General features: G+C 39.7%; 1 protein-coding gene across 1 annotated transcript in view; it reads right to left on the bottom strand.

Moving 5' to 3' along the window:
• FANCC (Fanconi anemia, complementation group C) overlaps nucleotides 1–20227 on the bottom strand; it is a 170474-nt gene that overhangs the window by 61069 nt on the left and 89178 nt on the right. Inside the window, exons 5-6 of the mRNA XM_011976009.1 lie at nucleotides 10193–10303; nucleotides 9244–9308 (exon numbers count right to left, since the gene is read on the bottom strand). Of these exons, the coding sequence (XP_011831399.1) occupies nucleotides 9244–9308; nucleotides 10193–10303 (176 nt within the window). The remainder of the gene's footprint in view (nucleotides 1–9243; nucleotides 9309–10192; nucleotides 10304–20227) is intronic.

Raw genomic sequence — 20227 nt, 5'->3', positions numbered from 1 at the left:
ATTCTTCCTATCCATGAGCATGGTATGTTCTTCCATTTGTTTGTGTCCTCTTTTATTTCACTGAGCAGTGGTTTGTAGTTCTCCTTGAAGAAGTCTTTCACATCCCTTTTAAGTTGGATTCTTAAGTATTTTATTCTCTTTGTAGCAATTGTGAGTGGTAGTTCACTCATGGTTTGGCTTTCTGTTTGTCTGTTATTGGTGTATAGAAATGCTTGTGATTTTTGCACACTGATTTTGTATCCTGAGACTGCTGAAGTTGCTTATCAGCTTAAGGAGATTTTGGGCTGAGACAGTGGGGTTTTCTAAATATACAATCATGTCAATGATGGAAGAGTTTTTACAATTAAATATATAATACTGTAAAATGGGGGCTTTTGGTGACCCACAAATTCTGAGAAAAGCTTGGCTTGGTAGGTAGGTGGGATCTTTTTGAAGGAAATACCACCACCCTAAAAGCTTGCAAGAGAGGACTACTATAAAAGAGTTACTTTGGGGGTGAATTCAAGGAGCAGGGGGCAAACCGCCAGCCAGCTGCCAAGGCCTTATATACTCTTTTTCTTATCCACTGTCTTTAGGCAAGAGATAACGGAAATGTCCTGACTCCAACAGGAAGGAGGAATGAGGCCTGGAAGGAGACGCCAGTCCCAAATGGCTATCAACCTCCAGGAAATATGGGAGTCCTCCAAGGCCCGAAATACAACTTATTGGCAACCTCAATCAAGACCACCTCTTGATCTTTCCATAATTATTGGAGGCTACAATAAACAGAGCACTAATAGAGAGACTAATGAGGAATCCCAAGTTCCAGGAAGACCAGATTGTTCTGCAAAGTGGTTGTGCCTATTTAAGTTCCCATCAGCAACCTCCTGACGCTCACCATAACCTAATGGATGTCTAACCGATGTTGTAGTTTACACTTTCCTGAAAATGCACAGAAAAGCTCATAGACCAGTTTTAAATTGTGGTAAAAAACACATTAACATAAAATTTACCATTTTAACCACTTTTAAGTGTACAGTACAGTAGTGTTAACTATATGTCCTTACGTGCAACAGATCTCTAAAACTTTCATATCTTGCAAAACTAAAACTCTATACCCATTGAACAACTCCCATTTCCCCTTCCTCCCATCCCAAGGTAACCACTATTCTACTTTCTTTCTTTCTTTCTTTCTTTTTTTTGAGACGAATCTTGCTCCATCACCCAGGCTGGAGTGCAGTGGCACGATCTCAGCTCACTGCAACCGCCGTCTCCCAGGTTCACGCCATTCTCCTGCCTCAGCCTCCCAAGTAGCTGGGACTACAGGCGCCCGCCACCACACCTGGCTAATTTTTGTATTTTTAGTAGAGATGTGGTTTTGCCGTGTTGACCAGGCTGGTCTCGAGCTCCTGACCTCTGGTGATCCACCCGCCTTGGCCTCCCAAGGTGTTGGGATTACAGGTGTGAGCCACTGCTCTGGCCTTAGCTTCTGTTCCTACAAGTTTGACTACTTTAGATACCACACATAAGTGTAAGTAATCATGCAGTATTTGCCTTCTGTCACTAGTTTACTTCTTTCATCCACACTGTAGCATATGACAGGACTTCCTTCTTTTCTAAGGTGGAATACTCTTCCAGTGTGTATATATACCATATTTTCTTCGCTCATTCGTCCGCTGATGGATATACAGGTTGCTTCCACCTCTTGGCTCTTGTAAATAATGCTCAATGAACATGGGTGTGTAAATATCTCTTAGAGATCTTGTTCCCAATTATTTGGAAATATACACAAACATGGGATTGCTGGATCATTTAGTAGTTCTATTTTTAGTTTTTTAAGGAAACTCCATACTGTTTTCCATAGTGACTGCACTAGTTTAACATTCCTAGCAACAGAGTACAAGGGTTCCAAGTACTCCATATCCTCATCATTTGTCTTTTTCTCTTTCTTCTTTTCATAGTGGTCATTCTAATAGGTGTGAACTGGTATTTTATAATGGTTCTGATTATCATGTCCCTGATAACTGGTGATGTTGGGCATCTTTTCATATGCTTGTTGGTCATTCGTATATATTCTTTGGAGAAATGTCTATTCAAGTCTTTGACCTATTTTTAAACTGGATTATTTTGCTGTTATTGAGTTGCAGGAGTTCTCTGTATATTCTGGATATTAACCACTTATCCAGATATAAGGTTTGAAAATATTTTCTCCCATTACATATGCTGCTTTTTAATCTGTTGATTGCTTCCTTTGTTGTACAGACATTTAAAAAATTCATGTAGTCCTATTTGTCTATTCTTGCTTTTCTTGCCTGTGCTTTTGGTGTCATATCCAAGAAATTATTGCCAAGTTCAATACCATGACACTTTTCCCCTATAGTTTCAGGTCTTACGTTTAGGTCTTTAATCTATTTTGAGTTAGTTTCTATATATAATGTAAGGCAAGGGTTCAAATTTGTTTTCTGAATGTGTATATCCAGTTTTCCCAACACCAATTATTGAAGGGACAATCTTTTCCCAATCTTGTAGACAGGATACCCTTGTCAAAGACCATTTGATCATATATGTGAAGCCTTATTTCTGGGCTCTCTATTCTGTTTTATTGGTCAATATGCCTGCCTTTATGCCAGTACCACACTGTTTTGATTACTGTGACTTTGTAATATGCTTTGAAAAAAGGAAGTATGAGGCCTTCACCATGTTTTTCTTTCTCAAAATCATTTTGGTTACTTGGGGTACTTTGAGATTCTATATATATTAAAGGATTCTTTTTCTATTTCTGTAAAAAAATAAAAATAAAAACCACACACCACTGACATTTTGATAGAAATAACACTGGAACTTGGAGATTGCTTTGGGTAGTATGGGCATTTAAAATACTAAGTATAGGTTGGGTGCAGTGACTCATGCCTGTAATCCCAGCACTTTGGGAGGCCGAGGCAAGTCGATCACCTGAGGTCGGGAGTTCGAGACCAGTATGACCAACATGGAGAAATCCCATCTCTACTAAAAATACAAAATCATCTGGGTGTGGTGCCAGGCACCTGTAATCCCAGCTACTCAGGAGGCCAAGGCAGAAAAATCACTTGAATCCGGGAGGTGGAGGTTGAGGTGAGCCGAGATCGCGCCACTGCACTCCAGCTTGGGCAACAAGAGTGAAACTCCATCTCAAAAAAAAAAAAAAAAAACAAAAACTAACTCATCTATGAACACGTGATATCTTTTTATTATGTCTTATGTAATATCTTTTAGCAAAGTATAGTTTTCACTGTACAAATCTTTCACCTCCTTAACTGCTTATTCCTAAATATTTTATTCTTTTTGGTGCTATTGTGAGTAGGACTGTTTTTAAACTTCCTTTTTGGGTTGTTCTTATTAATGTATAGAAACGCAACTGGTTTCTATTCTCTATTTTATTTATTTCTGCTCTAATCTTTATTAGTCTCTCCCTTCTAACTTTAGGTTTAGTTTGGTCTTCTTTTTCTAGTTGCTTGAAGTGTAAAGTTAGGTTTCTGATTTGAGATCCTTCTTATATTTTTTTTCTTCCTTCAAAAGCATGTACACCTTCTTCTTTTTTAATGCAGGCATTTACCACTATAAACTTTCTGCTTAGAACTGCTTTTGCTGCATCCCATAGGTTGTGATATGTTGTGTTTTCATTTTCATTTGTCTCAAGTTATTTTCTATGTTTCTTGTGATTTGTTCTTTGACCCATTGGTCAAAGAACCATTGGTTGTTTAAGAGTGTGTTAATTTCCACATATTTGTGAATTTTCCAGTTTTCCTTTTGTTATTGATTTCCATTCCCTTGTGGTCAAAAAAAATAGTTACTATGATTTCAGTCTTCTTAAATTTGCTAAGACTTTTTCTGTGGCATAACATGTGGTCTTTCCTAGAGAATGTTCTATATGTGCTAGAGAAGAGTGTATATTCTGCTGTTATTGGATAGAATGTTCTGTATATGTCTATTAGGTCCAATTGGTCTATAGCATTATTCAAGTTCTATTTTCTTATTGATCTTCAGTCTGGTTAATCAATCTGTTATTAAAAGTGGGGAGGTGAAATCTCCTATTATTATTGTGTAACTGTCTCTTTCTCCCTTCAATTCTATTGGTATTTGCTTCATATATTTGGATGCTAAGTGCATATATTATTGTAATTGTTGTATCTCCCTGAACTGACTCTTTTATTATTATATAATCTCTTTGTCTCTTTTGATAGCTTTCTGATACAAGTATAGCTATGCCTGCTCTATTTTGGTTACCATTTGCATGATTATCTATTTTTCCATCTTTTCATTTTCAGCCAATGTATCAAGTGAGTCTCTTGCAGCTAGAATATAGTTGGATCTTGTTTTCTGATCTATTTTGCTACTCTACATCTTTTGAATGGGGTGTTTAATTCATGTTCACCTAAAGTAATTACTGATAGAGAAGGACTTACTATTGCCATTTTGCCGCTTTCCATATACCTTGTAGTTATTCTGTTCACGATTTTCTCTTATTCCCTTCCTTTGGGTTTCATTGATTTTTTCATAGTGACATGCTTTGATTTCCTTCTCATCTTCCATTGTGCATCTCCTACAGGTATTTTCTTGTTGTTACCATGGGCATTACATTAAACATCTTAGAGTTATAACAACCTAATAAGACAACTTCAATCACATACTAAAACACTACTCATTTACATTTCCCTCCCCAGTTTATGTTATCAATATCACAAATTACATCCTTTTCTATTTTGTATTTATCAACACTGTTTAACATTTTTTATGCTTTTAAGTTCTATACCAGAATTTAAAAGTGAGTTATGTACACTCAGCCCTCTATATCTATGGGTTCTGTATCCATGGATTCAACTAAATCATAGATCAAAAATATAGTATTTGCAGGATGTAGAACCTAAAGATTGACTGTTTATATCTGTAAGTTCCACACAGTTTACTGTGGGACTGGAGCATCTATAGATTTTGATGTGTGGGAAGTCCTGGAACCAAACCTCTGTGGATACCAAGGGACAACTGTACTATACAACACAGTATTATAAGATTTTGTGTTTGTCTGTATGTGTACATTTATCAGAAGCCTTTATATTTTTGTATGCTTCCACATTGCTAATATTCTTTCATTTCAACTTGAAGAACTCCCTTTAGCAATTCTTGTAAGGCAGGTCTAGTGATGAACTCCTTCAGCTTTTGTTTATCTGGGAATGTCTTTACTTCTTCATTTTTGAAGGATGATGTAGCCCAGATGCAGTATTCTTGGTTGGAAGGGTTTTTTGTTTTGTTTTGTTTCCTCCTTGGCTCTTTGAATGTATCATCCCACTCCCTTCTCGCCTGTAATATTTCTTCTGAGAAATGCACCGACAATATTATGGAACCTTCCTTATACATGATACGTCACTTTTTTCTTGCTGCTTTCAAGATTATGTCTTTAACTTCCGACATTTCGATTTTTGTGTATGTTGGTGTGGGCCTCTTTGGGTTCATTCTTTGGAGTCCTTTGAGCTTCTTAAATTACGATATCCAATTCCTTCCTAATATTTGGGAAGTTTTCACCATTATTTCTTCAAGTTCTCTGCCCCTTTCTCTCTTATTCTAGGACTCCCATAATGTGTATATTGTTCCATTTGATGTTATTCCACAAGTGTCTTAGGCTTTCTTGACTTTTCTTCATTCTTTTTTCTGTTTCTCTGACTTAATAATTTCACATGATTTGTGTTTAAGTTTTCTCTTTCTTCTGTTTGATCAAGTCTACTGCTGAACCTTTCTAGTAAGTTTTTCAATTCACTTATTGAGTATCTTTAGCTCCAGAATATCTGTTCGGTTCTTTTTTAGTTTCTATCTCTTTGTTGATAGTCTCCTTTTGTTCATGTATTGTTTTCCTGATTTAATTTAGTTGTTCATCTGTGTTCTCTTGTAGTGCCTTGAGATCCCTTAAGACAATTATTTCAAATTCTTTGTCAGGTAATGTATAGATCTCTGTTTCTTTAGGGTCTGTTTCTGTAGGTTTATTTTGATCCTTTGATTATGCCACATTTCCCTGGTTTACTTTGTGTCTTGTTATTTTTGTTGTATTTTGTACATTTAAAGAAACATCCACTTCTCTCAGTCTTTATCGACTGACATGGTACAAGGGAAGACTTTCACCAATGGACCCGGCTGGAGATTCTGGAGGTCCGTCAAACCTTTTCCAGGGATGTACCTTCTCTGGGCTCACGCATGTGATTCCCAAATTAGAGGGCTTTACCGGATTTTCGAGAGCTCCTCATCTCTCCCTCCCCCTAGTGTCCGTCTGTGGTACTGCAGATTCTCCGGCGCTGCAACAAGCTGCGGCGCTCTGGTTCCAAAGGACGCCATTTCTCTGTCAGTGCTGGGAGTCAGGACAGACAGACGCCAGTCCCTCCAGTAGGCCCCTGAAAAGCCAGAACACTGGATGTATATATTCCATTCTTCTCCTCCCCTCCCAAAGAACAAGTCGCGAGCTAGGCATTTTCTCCCAATTCTGTTGAGCTGTGCCAGCCTCCATCCACAGCGCTGCCAGCTCTCTGGTGCTACCACAAACCACCAAGCTTGCTTTTGTTCTCCACGGCCCCAAGACATCAAAAGTATTCTTCCTTTATCCGCAGTTTTACTTTGTGTAGTTTGAGCTAGCCATGGTCACCCGTGGTCCAAAAATATTAAATGAAAAAATTCCAGAAATAATTCAAAGGTTTTAAATTGTGCACCGTTTTGTTTTGAGATGGCACCTCATTCTGTTGCCCAGGCTGGAGTGCAGTGATGCAATCTCAGCTCACTGCAACCTCCACCTCCCAGGTTCATGTGATTCTCCTGCCTCAGCCTCCCGAGTAGCTCGGACTACAAGCATAAGCCACCACGCCCGGCTAATTTGTATTTTTAGTAGAGACGGGGTTTTGTCATGTTGGCCAGGCTGGTCTTGAACTCCTGAAATCAGGTAATCCACCTGCTTCGGCTGCCCAAAGTGCTGGGATTAAAGGCATGTGCCACGGCACCCGGCCTAAATTGTGTACTGTTCTGAGTAGCATGATGAAATCTCATGGTGTCCCACTCTGTCCCACCTGGAACATGAATCATCCCTTTACCCAGGGTATCCATGATATATACACTACCTGCTCATTAGTCACTTAGTAGCCTTACTGGTGGTCAGATCAACTGTCACAGCATCACTGTGCTTGTCTTCAAGTAACCTTTATTTTATTACTACTTAATAATGACCTCAAAGTCCAAGAGCACTGGGGCTGGCAATTTGCATATGCCACAGAGAAGTTGTAAAGTGCTTTTTTTAAGTGAAAAGGTGAAAGTTTTCAACTTAATAAGGAAAGACATATGCTGAGGTTGCTGAGCTCTATAGTAAAAACACATCATCTATCTGTGAAATAGTAAAGAAGGAAAAAAATTTGTGTTAGTTTTGTCATTGCATCTCACATGGCAAAAATTACAGCCATCATATATGGTGAGTGTTTAGTTAAGACGGAAAAGACATTAAAGTTGTGAGTGGAATACAGAAATGTGTTATGATTGATGGCAATCAGGTTTGGTACTATCCACGGTTTCAGACATCCACTGGGTGTCTTGAAACATATCCCCTATAGATAAAGAGGGATTACTGTATGCAATTTCCTCGTCAGTGCTCCCAGTCAGTAGAGACAGAAATCTGTTCCTCAGTCTGCTCCCTAAAAAGTGAGAATGTTGGATGCACATTCCACTCTTCTTTTTCCCGCCCAAGGGAGAGAAGCCACAAGCTGGGTTTTTCCTACCAATCTCACCAAGCTGTGCCAGACTTGGAAAAGGGCTATCACAGTTGAAACGAAACAGATTTTTAAATCAATTTCAATGTGGCTATTCTACACTTTGAGCTTGCCTGCAGCACTGTGACTTCTTAATTGGTTCTGTAGTTCTCACTGAAATGTTTTGGGATGTATGTTGTAGTGAAGTCAGTGTCTCTACTGGGAAATAAGGTCTAGGACTTCCTACTCTACCATCTTGCTGTCGTCATTCCTGAAGAACTCCTTTAACATTAGGAATTCAGTTTTCACTTTTGGTAATGACCTGCTTAGATTCCTTGCTCATTTCTATGCTGGAGTGTCTGCCTCTTTATGGTTGATTTTTCCAAGTCATTTCTATATTTTGCATTCTGATCCTTTGCTTCTATTTGTTAACAGATTTTAAAAATTATTTTTATTGTGAGCTGCTTTTTAAAAAATCAACTGTGATGCATATTTTGGGAGTTTGGTGTAGGGAGTACATACACATTGCACTGACTGATTTTTAAAGTCCTTTTAAATAAATTTATAATTACATAATTCAAAAGATCCATCAGTCAACATTCACCTCACAACTAAATCCAAGTCTACCTGACATGTAAATAAATAAATCTAAACACTCTCCATATCTCCTATAGTTCTTTTTACATTGCCAAATCCAACATAATGAAGATTTTCTCCAATGTTTTCCTATAATAATTATATATTTAAGGGTTAGGTGCAAAAGATTCCTAAAGGTTGAGGACAAAGACAATTTCTGAGAGCACTTGAATTAGCAATAGCTTTACGGGAAAAAAAAAAAACAAACAAACAAAAAAAACAAGTCCCTCAGTCCCAGATTCTCTCGGTTAATGATACGTCAAAAATGAAATGCCCACTAATGAAAACTGAAATTCTTTCACAGACTGAACAAACATTTGTAATGTGATTAATTGCCTTTTAATTTGTCTGAATCTCTTTGATTTGTTTAGTCTAGATTTTGGAATATCATGTTTCTTAAAATAGGGCATATGTTCACATCAAATGTTGCCTTGTAAATATCCTGACTTTGTGAGAGAGTGTGTGTGTGCGCGCGCACGTGCGCGTGTGCTGGGAGAAGGCAGAGCCAGGGCAGGCTAGTGTGACAGCACACACTTGCATCTGTGCACATTCTCCTCTTGCAGAGTGAGCAATCCCAGGGTAAAATTAAGAACTGCTCTTTCTTTTGTGCTCCCTACTGTAAATGTAGGGCTTTTTACCTAATGGGCCCACAAAAGACATTGTAGGATTTACTCACTGCTCTGTGAGAGTTGAGAAAATTGTGATTTTTAAAAGAGTTTGAAAAAACTCACCAATTTGCTATGTATTCCACTAAAATAATCTTTCTATATAACATACAACCACAACTGAACATCCATTTCCTATGAATTATAAAATTTTCCTCTCATAACCAAACTGATACATTTTGAAACCTGAGAAGAAGGATGTTTAGTTTAACACCTACCGCCTTTGAGTGTTAAATCCATTAAGATGATTCTCTCTGAGTTCAGACGCTAATGATAAAACCATCTGTAAAACAAAATCAGTTGCAGGTTAACTCACGCTGCAAACAGGATTACATCAGTTCTATTCTTCTTGGTGTGAGTGATATTTCCGTTGAGATTCCCCCAACCCCCATCTTCTCATGTTTTACTCTGTCAGAGTGAAAAGGAAGCAGTGCCATGTCACATTTACTAATAACTGGGATTTTATGTTTGATGTCTGTAATTCTGCGTTTCTATGTAAGTAATGAACAACAGACAGGTCACTAATTTCCTAAGAATTAAAACAAAATCCATTTAAAGAAAAACTAGTTTGTTTCTTCATTTAAAATTTTCATTTTAAAAAAAAAAGCTTTTTCTTGTATAAAGCTTCCAAAACACCAGAATGGTTTGCAAACATTAAAAATCTCATAACATTTTTTAAAAGAGTTACATCAAGATTGTAAGTTAAAATTTCTTACATTTGGCTACAATGTAAGCCAGAAGAAAACAAAGCTTTAATATTAAGAGGTAAATATGTAAAACTATGTATTGAATTTTCTGTTTTGCTTTAACAAAAAAGTCCAATCAGGTTATTTGAAATACAAGATTCGTCCAACAGCACAAGACTGTGTTTATAATAGCTAAGAAAAGCTCCTCTCCCAAACATCTGAGTGAATACGCGAGATGTGTTCCTAGAAAGAGAGGCTGATTGGTTGGTTGGGTAAAACCCTTCCTGATTTCCTTCTTTCTCATAACTTCCCATCGCACGTTTCTCCCTTACGTGGCCATACGACTGCCCAAGGTAAGAAGAGATAAACAAAGAAAAGTTAAATGTCTCTTCTGGAAGACTGAAATATTTCCATTTACTCTTTTCGCTGATGGCACATTCAGCATTAAACATTCCAGAAGTGATAAATTTTAAATACTCACATTTTTAAGCAGACCGGGATAGTAATCTATAGGGGCATATCCAAGACCCTGAGTGAAAAGAGCAACTTCTTTATCAAATCTGAGTGCTGAAAGTATATGAGATAATACACCCTAAAAAACATAAACAGAAAAAGTCAACTTCTTTAAAAGTGAATACAAGTGCCTTTTAGGTACAATACCTACAATTTATTTGCAAATGGGAGTGGTCTCTATGAAACAAAAAAATCTGTCAAAGTACCCAATTTACTTTCATTCAAAGCGTAAAAGAGAAATGTTAGCATTAAAGTTAATACATTAAAAAGAAGTCAAGTTAAACAAACATTGACAGTGAAAACGAAAACATATATAATGAATGAGCAGTGCTTTACTTATATTAAGAAAGGAACTTTTATTGCTTTTAAACTCAGTAAAATATGTTTAGCAGCGATGATAAGATCATTTCTTTTTTTTTGTTTTTTGAGGTCAGCTGGGCAATGTGCCGATGTCACACAAGGTTCGAGGGTGGCACATCTCACACACGCACGTGAAACACCCAATCGTGATCATGCTCACAAACTACAAAAGGATCCAGATAATAGAATTTAACATAAGACAGAGAACATATCACAAATCAGTAGGGAAAGGGCAGATTATGTAATAAACGGTGCCTCAAAAACTATTTGTAAAAAGAAAAAAAGATTCTCACCGGGTATTATTCATCAAAATACACTCCAGTTTAATGTAAAGTAAAGAGATAAATGTAAAAATGAAATAATACACAAGAAGAAAATAAGAACATTTTTCAGGTGTCTGAATGAGAAAGAACTCTGAGAAATGAAAATCCTGGGAGAAAATCATCAGGGAAGAGGTTTGGCTGTGCTCAACAAAAATAAAACCTTGTGTTTACCAGAAAAATAGTATGAGCACAAACTAAGAAGAATGTTAACAACAAACAGCACAGATTCTATGTATGTTATCAAATTAATGTACAAAATAAATGACAAACACTAAGAGCATAACAATGCATATGAATAGATAGTTCACAAGAGAAAACACAAATGGCTAAGAAACACATAAACGAATGTTCGTCCTCCGTAATCAACAAGAGTAAGACACTCGTATGGCACTTTCACTTAAGGAGTTCAAGTTTTTACAGACGTGAATAGCTAATGCTGTACGGGGTTCTACGAAACAGGTTTTCTGTGTGAGCTCCTGGAGGGATGGAAATAGGGTCTCCCACACAGAGTGCAGTTGTGAATGGCACCGAGGGGCCCATGAAGTGTCAGCAGATGCAGCGCAGCCCAGAACCCATCACGAGGCCTGGACTTCCAGGGGTGTGTCAGGCTAGAGGTTTGTCGCCGGAACAAAGACAGATTACGGGTTAATAGAGGCCCTGCCTTATAGAAAGCAACTTGAAAAAAACATATTAAATGTCTTCAAAATATTCAGAACCTTTGATATATGTGGCATACATTTAAGGAAATAAATGCAAGTATGATGACAGGAACTATACTCAAAGATGTTTACTGTAGTGGTTATTTCTCATATAGTAAAAATTATCTAACAGCAGGGAATGATTAATATCCTTATGCAGTGGCTCACTGTAAGCCACTAACATGTTTATAAAGGGGCCAGGCATGGTGGCTCACACCTGTAATCACAGCACTTTGGAAGGTCGAGGCAGGCAGATCACTCGAGCCCAGGAGTTCGAGACCAGACTGGGCAATACGGAGAAACCTGACCTCTACAAAAAAATACAAAAAATTAGCTGGGCATGGTTGTGCACACCTGTGGTCCCCGCTACTCAGGAGGCTGAGGCAGGAGGATCGCCTGAGGCAGGAGGATCGCCTGAGGCAGGAGGATCGCCTGAGCCCCAGAAATTGAGGCTCTGCACGACAGGCTGGGAGTTGGAGTGAGACCCTGTCTCCAACGAAAAGAAGTTTATGAATAATTTTAATAGGATTTAAAATGGTTATACTATTAAATGAAGAAAGATGTAAAATGTTATACTCAGAAATGATCTCATCAATATAAAAATAATCCATACATAAGAATGGAAAAACAATGGAAGAAAATATCACTGTCTGAGTCCGTCTGTGTTGCTAGAGCAAAATACCTCGGACGGGGTCACTGACAAGAGCAGAACTTCATGTCTCAGTTCTGGAGGCTGGAAGTCCAGGACCAAGGAGCTGGCAGGCTCAGTGTCTGTGAAGGCTTCCAAGGTGATGCCCTGTTGCTGTGCCCTCTAAAGGGGACGGACACTATGAATGCTGTGTCTTCATATGGTGAAAGGGACACAAGGGCAAAAGGGCCCAGGGCACTCTCTCCACCTCTTATAAAATCACCAATCCCATTCATGAGAGCTTTGCCCTCATGACTTAATCACCCCCCAAAGCCCCTCTTAATATTATCACATTGGTGATTACGTTTCAACACATGGATTTTAGGGAATATATTTAGATCACAGCTATCACCAAATGTTAGCAGTTTCTAGGGTGGTGCTAGAGACCCATAATAGTGCCACCCTAGATACTGTTAAACATTTATATTATTTCATATATATATATGTGTGTGTGTGTGTGTGTATATATATATATATATTTTTTCTTCTTTCTACTTTAGTATGTTTCCTTGCCTCCCATACATGTATGTGCCTCTTTTAATACCAGGAAAAAAATATTTTTTGAAAAAGTTTTATTTGGAAATACTCGGTTTTTTTAAAAAGTCCTATACTGCATTTTGTGGTAACACATTACGAGATAAAATGAATTTGCATCTGTGCATATAAATGTATGTATGTAACTTCATACACAAATACTTGGAGATGACAGTCTAATCTGAGGTGGAGGCTAAGGGTGCCTCAGTGATGGGCAGGTAGGCTCCATGGACCCGGACGACAAGCACGTGGCACACATACCAGTGACACTCTGGGTGGTTCCACTATCATGGTGGTCATTTCAATTTCATCATAAAATATCTCACACATCCAAAAAGACACAAAACATTATGTCAAATTCCACAAACCTTCAAGCTTCATCAGTAAAGCATTAGAAATACAGAAGCCTTCTATGCCCTCTGCCCTTCCTCACCATGATTCAACAGCAGTCTCTACCCCTGGGGGAAACTCTACCCTCAATCTGGGATGCAGCCTTTTGTGAGGATCATGTACTTTCTCCCTGTGAGCTCAGACCTGCCTCCGTATCCTTAAAAGAGAATCCAGGCAACACTCCTAAGTCATGTTAAGTGGAAACCTGCCATTCCTAGATTATATCCTATCTACAGTTTTCAAATTAGAATTGCAAGTTAACAAAGTAACTTTAAAACATTACTTCTCAGTAGACGACGTTCACGATTAATAAAAACAACAACAAAACCCCCCAGCAGTGTGTACTACGTGATTTACAAAACAATGAATCCACTGGAAAGGGGGAAAAACAGGAACCTTACAGGGCTAGAGTGAAGCTTTTCTAAGGTAGAGAGAAGGATGGAGCCACTTGCTTGTTACTGTTTTTCCCTCTTTCAGTTCAAATCTGCCCCAAATACAGAAAGCAAACAGAAGCTGACCACAGCCCCAAGGGAGTTCGTCTCCATGTTGGTGGTGGTGGTCTTTTTCAACACCAAGGGCAACCTGGGAGAGAGAGGGAGGCAGCGGCTGTGGCTGGGCAGGCAGAGTCAGGGAGCTCGGGTACAAGCCAGCGTGCCATCTGTGGAGGGCGATGGTACTTACCACCAGCCGCGCTTACTGCTGGGCTCCACTGAACTTCTGAAGGGAGAAGGTGGGGCCTGCACAGCAGGGAGAGCGCTTGGTGCTCTTGGCAAGCCAGTGTGGGGCCTGAACCCCCAGCGGGGTGCAGGGCAGGTGTTCTGGGAAAAGGGAAAGCCCGGCCAGGCCTGGCCAGCCATATGTCCAATCCACACGGAGGTGTCTGAATCAGACCCAGGCAGAGAGTCAGACTCAGGCAGAGCAGGAGGACTCGGATTGGAAACCAGGCGGTCTCCAAGTCGGCAGCAGTCTGGGTTTTCACGGAGCAGGTCAGTCTGATGCTAGGTGAGGGGAGGGCAGTGTCCGAAGAATGCAACCTTCTACTCAGAAACCAGACTTCTGCATTCTATTTAACACACATTTAAAGCACTTCCTACACACCAGGGGCTGTTCTAAGCAGATTACAAGTAGCAACTCATTGAATCTTCACAGCCTATGGGTAGGTAGTTACTGAATCTGGGTTAAAGAGGAGGAAATCAAGACAGTTGAAGCAGCCTGCCCAAGGTTAGTTATTTACTCTACGGCCAGACCTTATAATGAACCTCCCTACATCCACTGTCCATGAGACTGTTGGGATAGTTTTTAGCAATGCAAATCTGAATGCTCTCAGTCTGAGACCCTTTCGGCTTCCAGTTACTCTTACTGTGAAGCCCACATTTCTCAGAGTGAAGCAGCCTGGCCCACCACCGCACCCCACACCCAGCTTCACTGCTCCTTACTAGCCTGTCTGCGACCCTGGAGGGCCACAGGCTTTCTGGGCCATCAGGACTTTAGTATGTCCGATTCCCTCTGCCTGGGGAGCTCTCCTATGCCCCTCACTTGTGAGAAGTGACTTCTTGAAGGAATTCTAACAACTGTGACAACTAAAATTTACCAAGTGCTTACAATGTGTGAGGCACTATGTTCTCTAAGTATAGCATCTCACTGAAAACCCCAGGTTCAGTTTTTAATCAAATTCAATTAAGCAAAGTTTCAATTAAGCCACCCATAAACAGATGGCTACTGTTACTATACAATCCACCCTCAAACAATGAGAGTGCAAGGCGCTACAGACCCAGTTGGGATGGAAAGTAAGGTAGTATGCAATTGAAGGAAGCCAGTTTTGAGCAGTAACAGCTAAGGGTCAGTTAAGATTGTAGAGTTAAACAAAGCCATGCCCAGGCTTCCTCCTAACCCACAGCCTCCCAGAAGCACTCACACCCTGGGCCTGGGACCAGCTCACGGAAGGTGACTTCCCAATACTGCATGAGCTCTGTCTTGACATTTGATTTCAGAGGCTGAGATGAGAGATCGTAAATAATTCCTAAGTAATGTTTAAAATAGCCACAAATAGTTCCCTAGATACTACAGTCATGTATCACTTAACAACTGGGGTACATCCTGAGAAATGCGTCGTTAGGCAGTTTCTTGGCATGCGAGCATCACAGAGTATACTTACATGAACCCAGACGGCTCAGCCTGCTGCACACCTAGGCTACACGGGAGAGCCTATTGCTCCTGGCCTACAAACCTGTGCAGCATGGGACTGTACAGAATACTGTAACACTGTGATCTAAACCTATCTAAATGTACAAAAGGTGCAGTAAAACTATGGTATAACATGGAAAAAATGGTACACCTGTATAGGACACTTCCCATGAATGGAGCTTGCAGGACTGGAAGTTGCTCTGGGTGAGTCAGTGGAGCGTGAATGTGAAGGCCGAAGACATGACTGTACGCCACTGCAGACTTTACAGCACTGTACACTTAGGCTACACTAAATTCATAAAAACACGTTTCTTTCTTCAGCAATAAACCGTTCTTAGCTTACCACAACTTTCGAATTTGATAAACCTTTTATTTTTGTTGAACTTTTGGACTATTAAAATCAACACTTAGCCTAAAACACACTGCACAGCTGTACATAAATATCAAAAATATTTTCTTTCCCTATATCCTTACACTATAAGCTTCTAATTTTTTTTTTTTTAACTTTTTAAACTTTTTTGTTAAAAACTGAGGCACACTGCCACCCAGACACTTGTCCTGGTCACTTCAACCCCTGGCTCACTGTTGTGCCAGTGTGAATGCAAACCCTGCTCTCTGGCTGCCAAGCATGGATGTGGCCAGGACAGCAAATCAAGCATTCAAGCTCCAGGCAAGAGGTCTGCTCAGGTTCCCAAATAGGCTTTCCAGAATTTCCCCAAGATACTGAGACAGCCCCTTCCAGGCCTCACTGCCAAAGAGAATCAGAGAGGATCGGGGAGCCGTCCAGACTCTCCAGCCCAAGCTTGAAGCACACAGCCCAACACAAATTTGTAAACTTTCTTAAAACAGTATGAGATTTTTTTTTGCCTTTTTTTTTTTTTTTAGCTCATCAACTATCATTAGTGTTAGTGTATTTAATGTGTAGACCAAGACAATTCTTCCAATGTAGCCCAGGGAAGTCAAAAGATTGGACACCCTGCTCTAGCCTCGTCTGTAGTGAAAATGGACTTGTACCCAAAGAGGCAACTCACTGTCCACAAGGACACCATCCCAGATGCTGACCATCAACCTCCTGCTTCCCTGGAACAGAACTTATCTGAGTCCCATCAGAGCCCACATTGTCCGCCAGCCTCTGACGTCCAGACATGTGCCAGAACAGCCCCTCAGAGCTGTCTTGATGAGATGGGACGAGGGGTGGTAGAGATTCAGGTTCAGAACGGCTGCCTTATCCCTCCCTTCTGAGAGGTCTGTACCTGCTGGTTGGAGCCCTCACCCCTTAGAAGGCTTGGCCCATGTGCCAGGAAGTGCCCCTAAAAGGACCTCCTGGTCCCTCTTCCTCCTCTGAGGCGAGTGCCCTGGAATGAGACCGTCTGTGTTGGGGAACACAACCTCCATTCGTACAACCAGGCCGACTGGCGCCCTGATGTCCGGAGGCAGGAAGAGACGCAGCACTCAGCTTGTGTCTGTGCATCTGTGTTTCTCCAGCTGTGGTACCTGTGCAAGCAGTGGAACCCCAAAGAACACTGGGTGGTCAACACACAGACACGGCACCTAATGCAAGTATGTAAGTTTAAGTTGAATATAAAATGGGACTTACAATGTCATATAAAAATGTTACTTACTTTTATAAGAAAATGAGTTAAATTTCGTAAGGGCGTTAAAATATAATTTTAATAGGAAGCTATGAAAATTATCTACACTTGGTGTACAAATGACTGAATTTTGGGTAACTCTGTAAAAGCCGCTTATGGGTATAAAGAGGGGTCTGTCACTTACTTTGTAAGACGTCGACTTCCAAATCTGTGCTGTTTTTAACCAGTGCCCTCTGGTGATACTAACATTTCTTAGCCTGAAAGAACATTTCCATGGAAACCATAATAGGGATTTCGCTAATTTTGGATTAAAATCATTATAAAATGGTTTGGTTGGTTTATGCTCTTATTAACCAAATGCTCCTACAGATAGCATATTGCACATGTGTCTTGATGTGCTCTTGCATCTAAGGTCAATTTCCCTTATTCATCAAATTTTATTTACTTTAGATAAAAGAGACCTTGTAGTTAGCATGTACTCTATGAATCTGTACTTGGTTAGAAATACAAATTCTCAGACAAAACCCAGACCTATTTTATCAAAATCTGATCTATTTTATTAAAATCTGGACTTAAAATAATATTTCCAGGTGATTCACATGCACATTAATGACTGTTACTAGCTCTGTCGCCCAGGCTGGAGTACAATGGCACAATTTCGGCTCACTGCAACCTCTGCCTCCCGGGCTCAGGTGATGCTCCTGCCTCAGCCTCTGGAGTAGCTGGGATTACAGGCACCCGCCACCACGCCCGGCTAATTTTTGTATATTTAGTAGAGATGGGGATTCACCATGTTGGCCAGGCTGGTCTCAAACTCCTGGCCTCAAGTGATCTGCCCACCTCAGCCTCCCAAAGTGCTAGGATTGCAGGTGTGAGCCACCGTGCCTGGCCGGTATTCTATTCTTAAGAGGAGAAAAAGTTATATGGGTGTACTGATTTGTCAAAAAGGTACAGTTAAGAGTATACATTTCAATGCACATACATCTTATAACAATAACAAAAAATAATAATAAAGAGATGGAGAATGAGCCGAAGTATAGATGAAGCAGAAACAGCACATGATGAGTTGTTGTTGAGGCTGAGTGTCAGATCTATTATACCATTTTGTTAATTTTGTATATGTTTAAAATGCTCTGTAATAAAACACTTGTATAAAAAGACAAAGCTTATCTATAACACTAGCTCTTAAGATTGTGGCTACCTTTGGAGAGCAAGAAGGAAGAAAGCGAAGTCAGAAGCACGAACAAGGCTGGTTCTATCTTGTGGTTACAAAAATGTATTTGCCTTGTGATAATTCACTGAGCTTTATCTTAATGCTTTGTGCATGTGCTTCTGTATGCATATTATGTATCAATAAAAATTTAAATACTAAAGAGAAAAACTGAAGTACACACATTAGCTGAGGCCTACACAGCGTCCGGTAATTAACATCACTGTCTTCTGCCTCCACACTAGAAGGTCTTCAGGGGCAGTAACAATAACGTATGTGGAGCGATCACCTCCTGTAATCACAATGTCTTCTTCCAGAACGAACACCTCCTGAAGAACCCGCCTAAACCTATCTTACAGTTGACTTTTTTTAACTTTTAATTTTTTTTTTTTGAGAAAGGGTGTTGCTCTGTCACCCAGGCTGGCGATCATAGTTCACTGCAACTTTGAACTCCTGGGCTCAAGCAATCTTCCCGCCTCAGACTCTCGAGTAGTTGAGACTACAGGCATGTGCCACCACGCCTGGCTTATTTATTTCATTTTATTTTATTTTATTTTAGTAGAGGCAGGGTCTCAGTATGTCACTCAGGCTGGTCTCAAACTCCTGGCCTAAAGTTATCCTTCCACCTTGGTCTCCCAAAGCACTGGGATTATAGGCATGAGCCACCACATCTGGCCAACTTTTTTTTTTTTTTTTAAATAAGTAATACACTCTAAATAACAAGTATAAGTATGTTAAATACATAAACCAGTAACACAGCCATTTATTATTATCAAGTAATCATGTATATATATAATTGTATGTGCTATACTTTCATATGACTAACAGCACAGGATATTTGTTTACCTAGAATCACCACAAACATGTGAACAATGTGTTATGTTACATTACACCTATGATGTCCCTAGGTCATAGACACTTTCCAGCTCCATTATAATCTTATGAGACCACCATTGTACATGCAGGCTGTTGCTGACCAACATGTCATTATAAGGCACATGACTATATTTCCAATGTCCGCATTGCACGAGCTGACTTTAACATATAATGTCGTGGAAAAACGAAAATGCAGTATCTCATTTATCTGCAAGGGATACACTGTAAGACCCTCAGTGGATGCCAGAAACCTTGAATGGTACCTAAACTTTCTCTCTCCTCTGTGTGTGTGTGCGCACATTGTGTGTGTGTGCACATTGTGTGTGTGTGTAAATATATAAAACAAAATTACATATTTTAACTAACTTTTTCCATAATAACCCTAATATAAGTGGCTATGAAGTGCCACAAGAGTTTTTTCCCTGAATAAAATAAGGGTTAAGTCCTAGAAACAATATACAGAGGCCAGTATACGGTTACATAGTTTTGAAACAGATACCTCAAACTTTGGTCCCCTAAATTTTTATTTTAAAGTAAACTTAAATACTGATGAGCATTTCTCATTGTTAAGAATAATTTTTTTTACTGCCACCTAGTGGCAAATAGTCTAAACACAAAACCATAAAAGATTAGGCACTGGCTCTTGGACAAAAATAAATTTCTATAGTCATACAATAACAGGTTCTTTTTCAAATGCTGGCAAAGCAATCTTGGAGATCCTTTACTCTAACTCCCTCATTTTACTAATGAAGCACTGAGTTTCTAAATATACAAATCAGTAATTAAGGAAAGGATGTGCATATAAATGAACAGGTTCAGACATAAAGATGCACAGATATTATCACCCTGACCATTGACAGAAAATCTTCCATGGGTAGAAAGTATGGGAACTAACACAGCTGTACCTAAAATGATTTTAAGCCCAATTTCGATTCATGTAAAAGTTAAGAATGAAACTCTGCTCATGTGTGAAAAGCCATTGAATATGCTAAGATCATGGGGGTGAACTTTCCTAAGAAGGCAAGTTTTTTTTGTTTTTTTGTTTTTTTTGGAGACGGAGTCTCGCTCTGTCACCCAGGCTGGAGTGCAGTGGCCGGATCTCAGCTCACTGCAAGCTCCGCCTCCCGGGTTCCCGCCATTCTCCTGCC

Source organism: Mandrillus leucophaeus, unplaced genomic scaffold (genome assembly GCF_000951045.1).
Source record: "Mandrillus leucophaeus isolate KB7577 unplaced genomic scaffold, Mleu.le_1.0 Scaffold161, whole genome shotgun sequence".
Classification (NCBI taxonomy): Eukaryota; Metazoa; Chordata; class Mammalia; order Primates; family Cercopithecidae; genus Mandrillus; species Mandrillus leucophaeus.
Note: the sequence above shows the minus strand (reverse complement) of the source record. Positions and strands in the feature narration are given on the sequence as shown.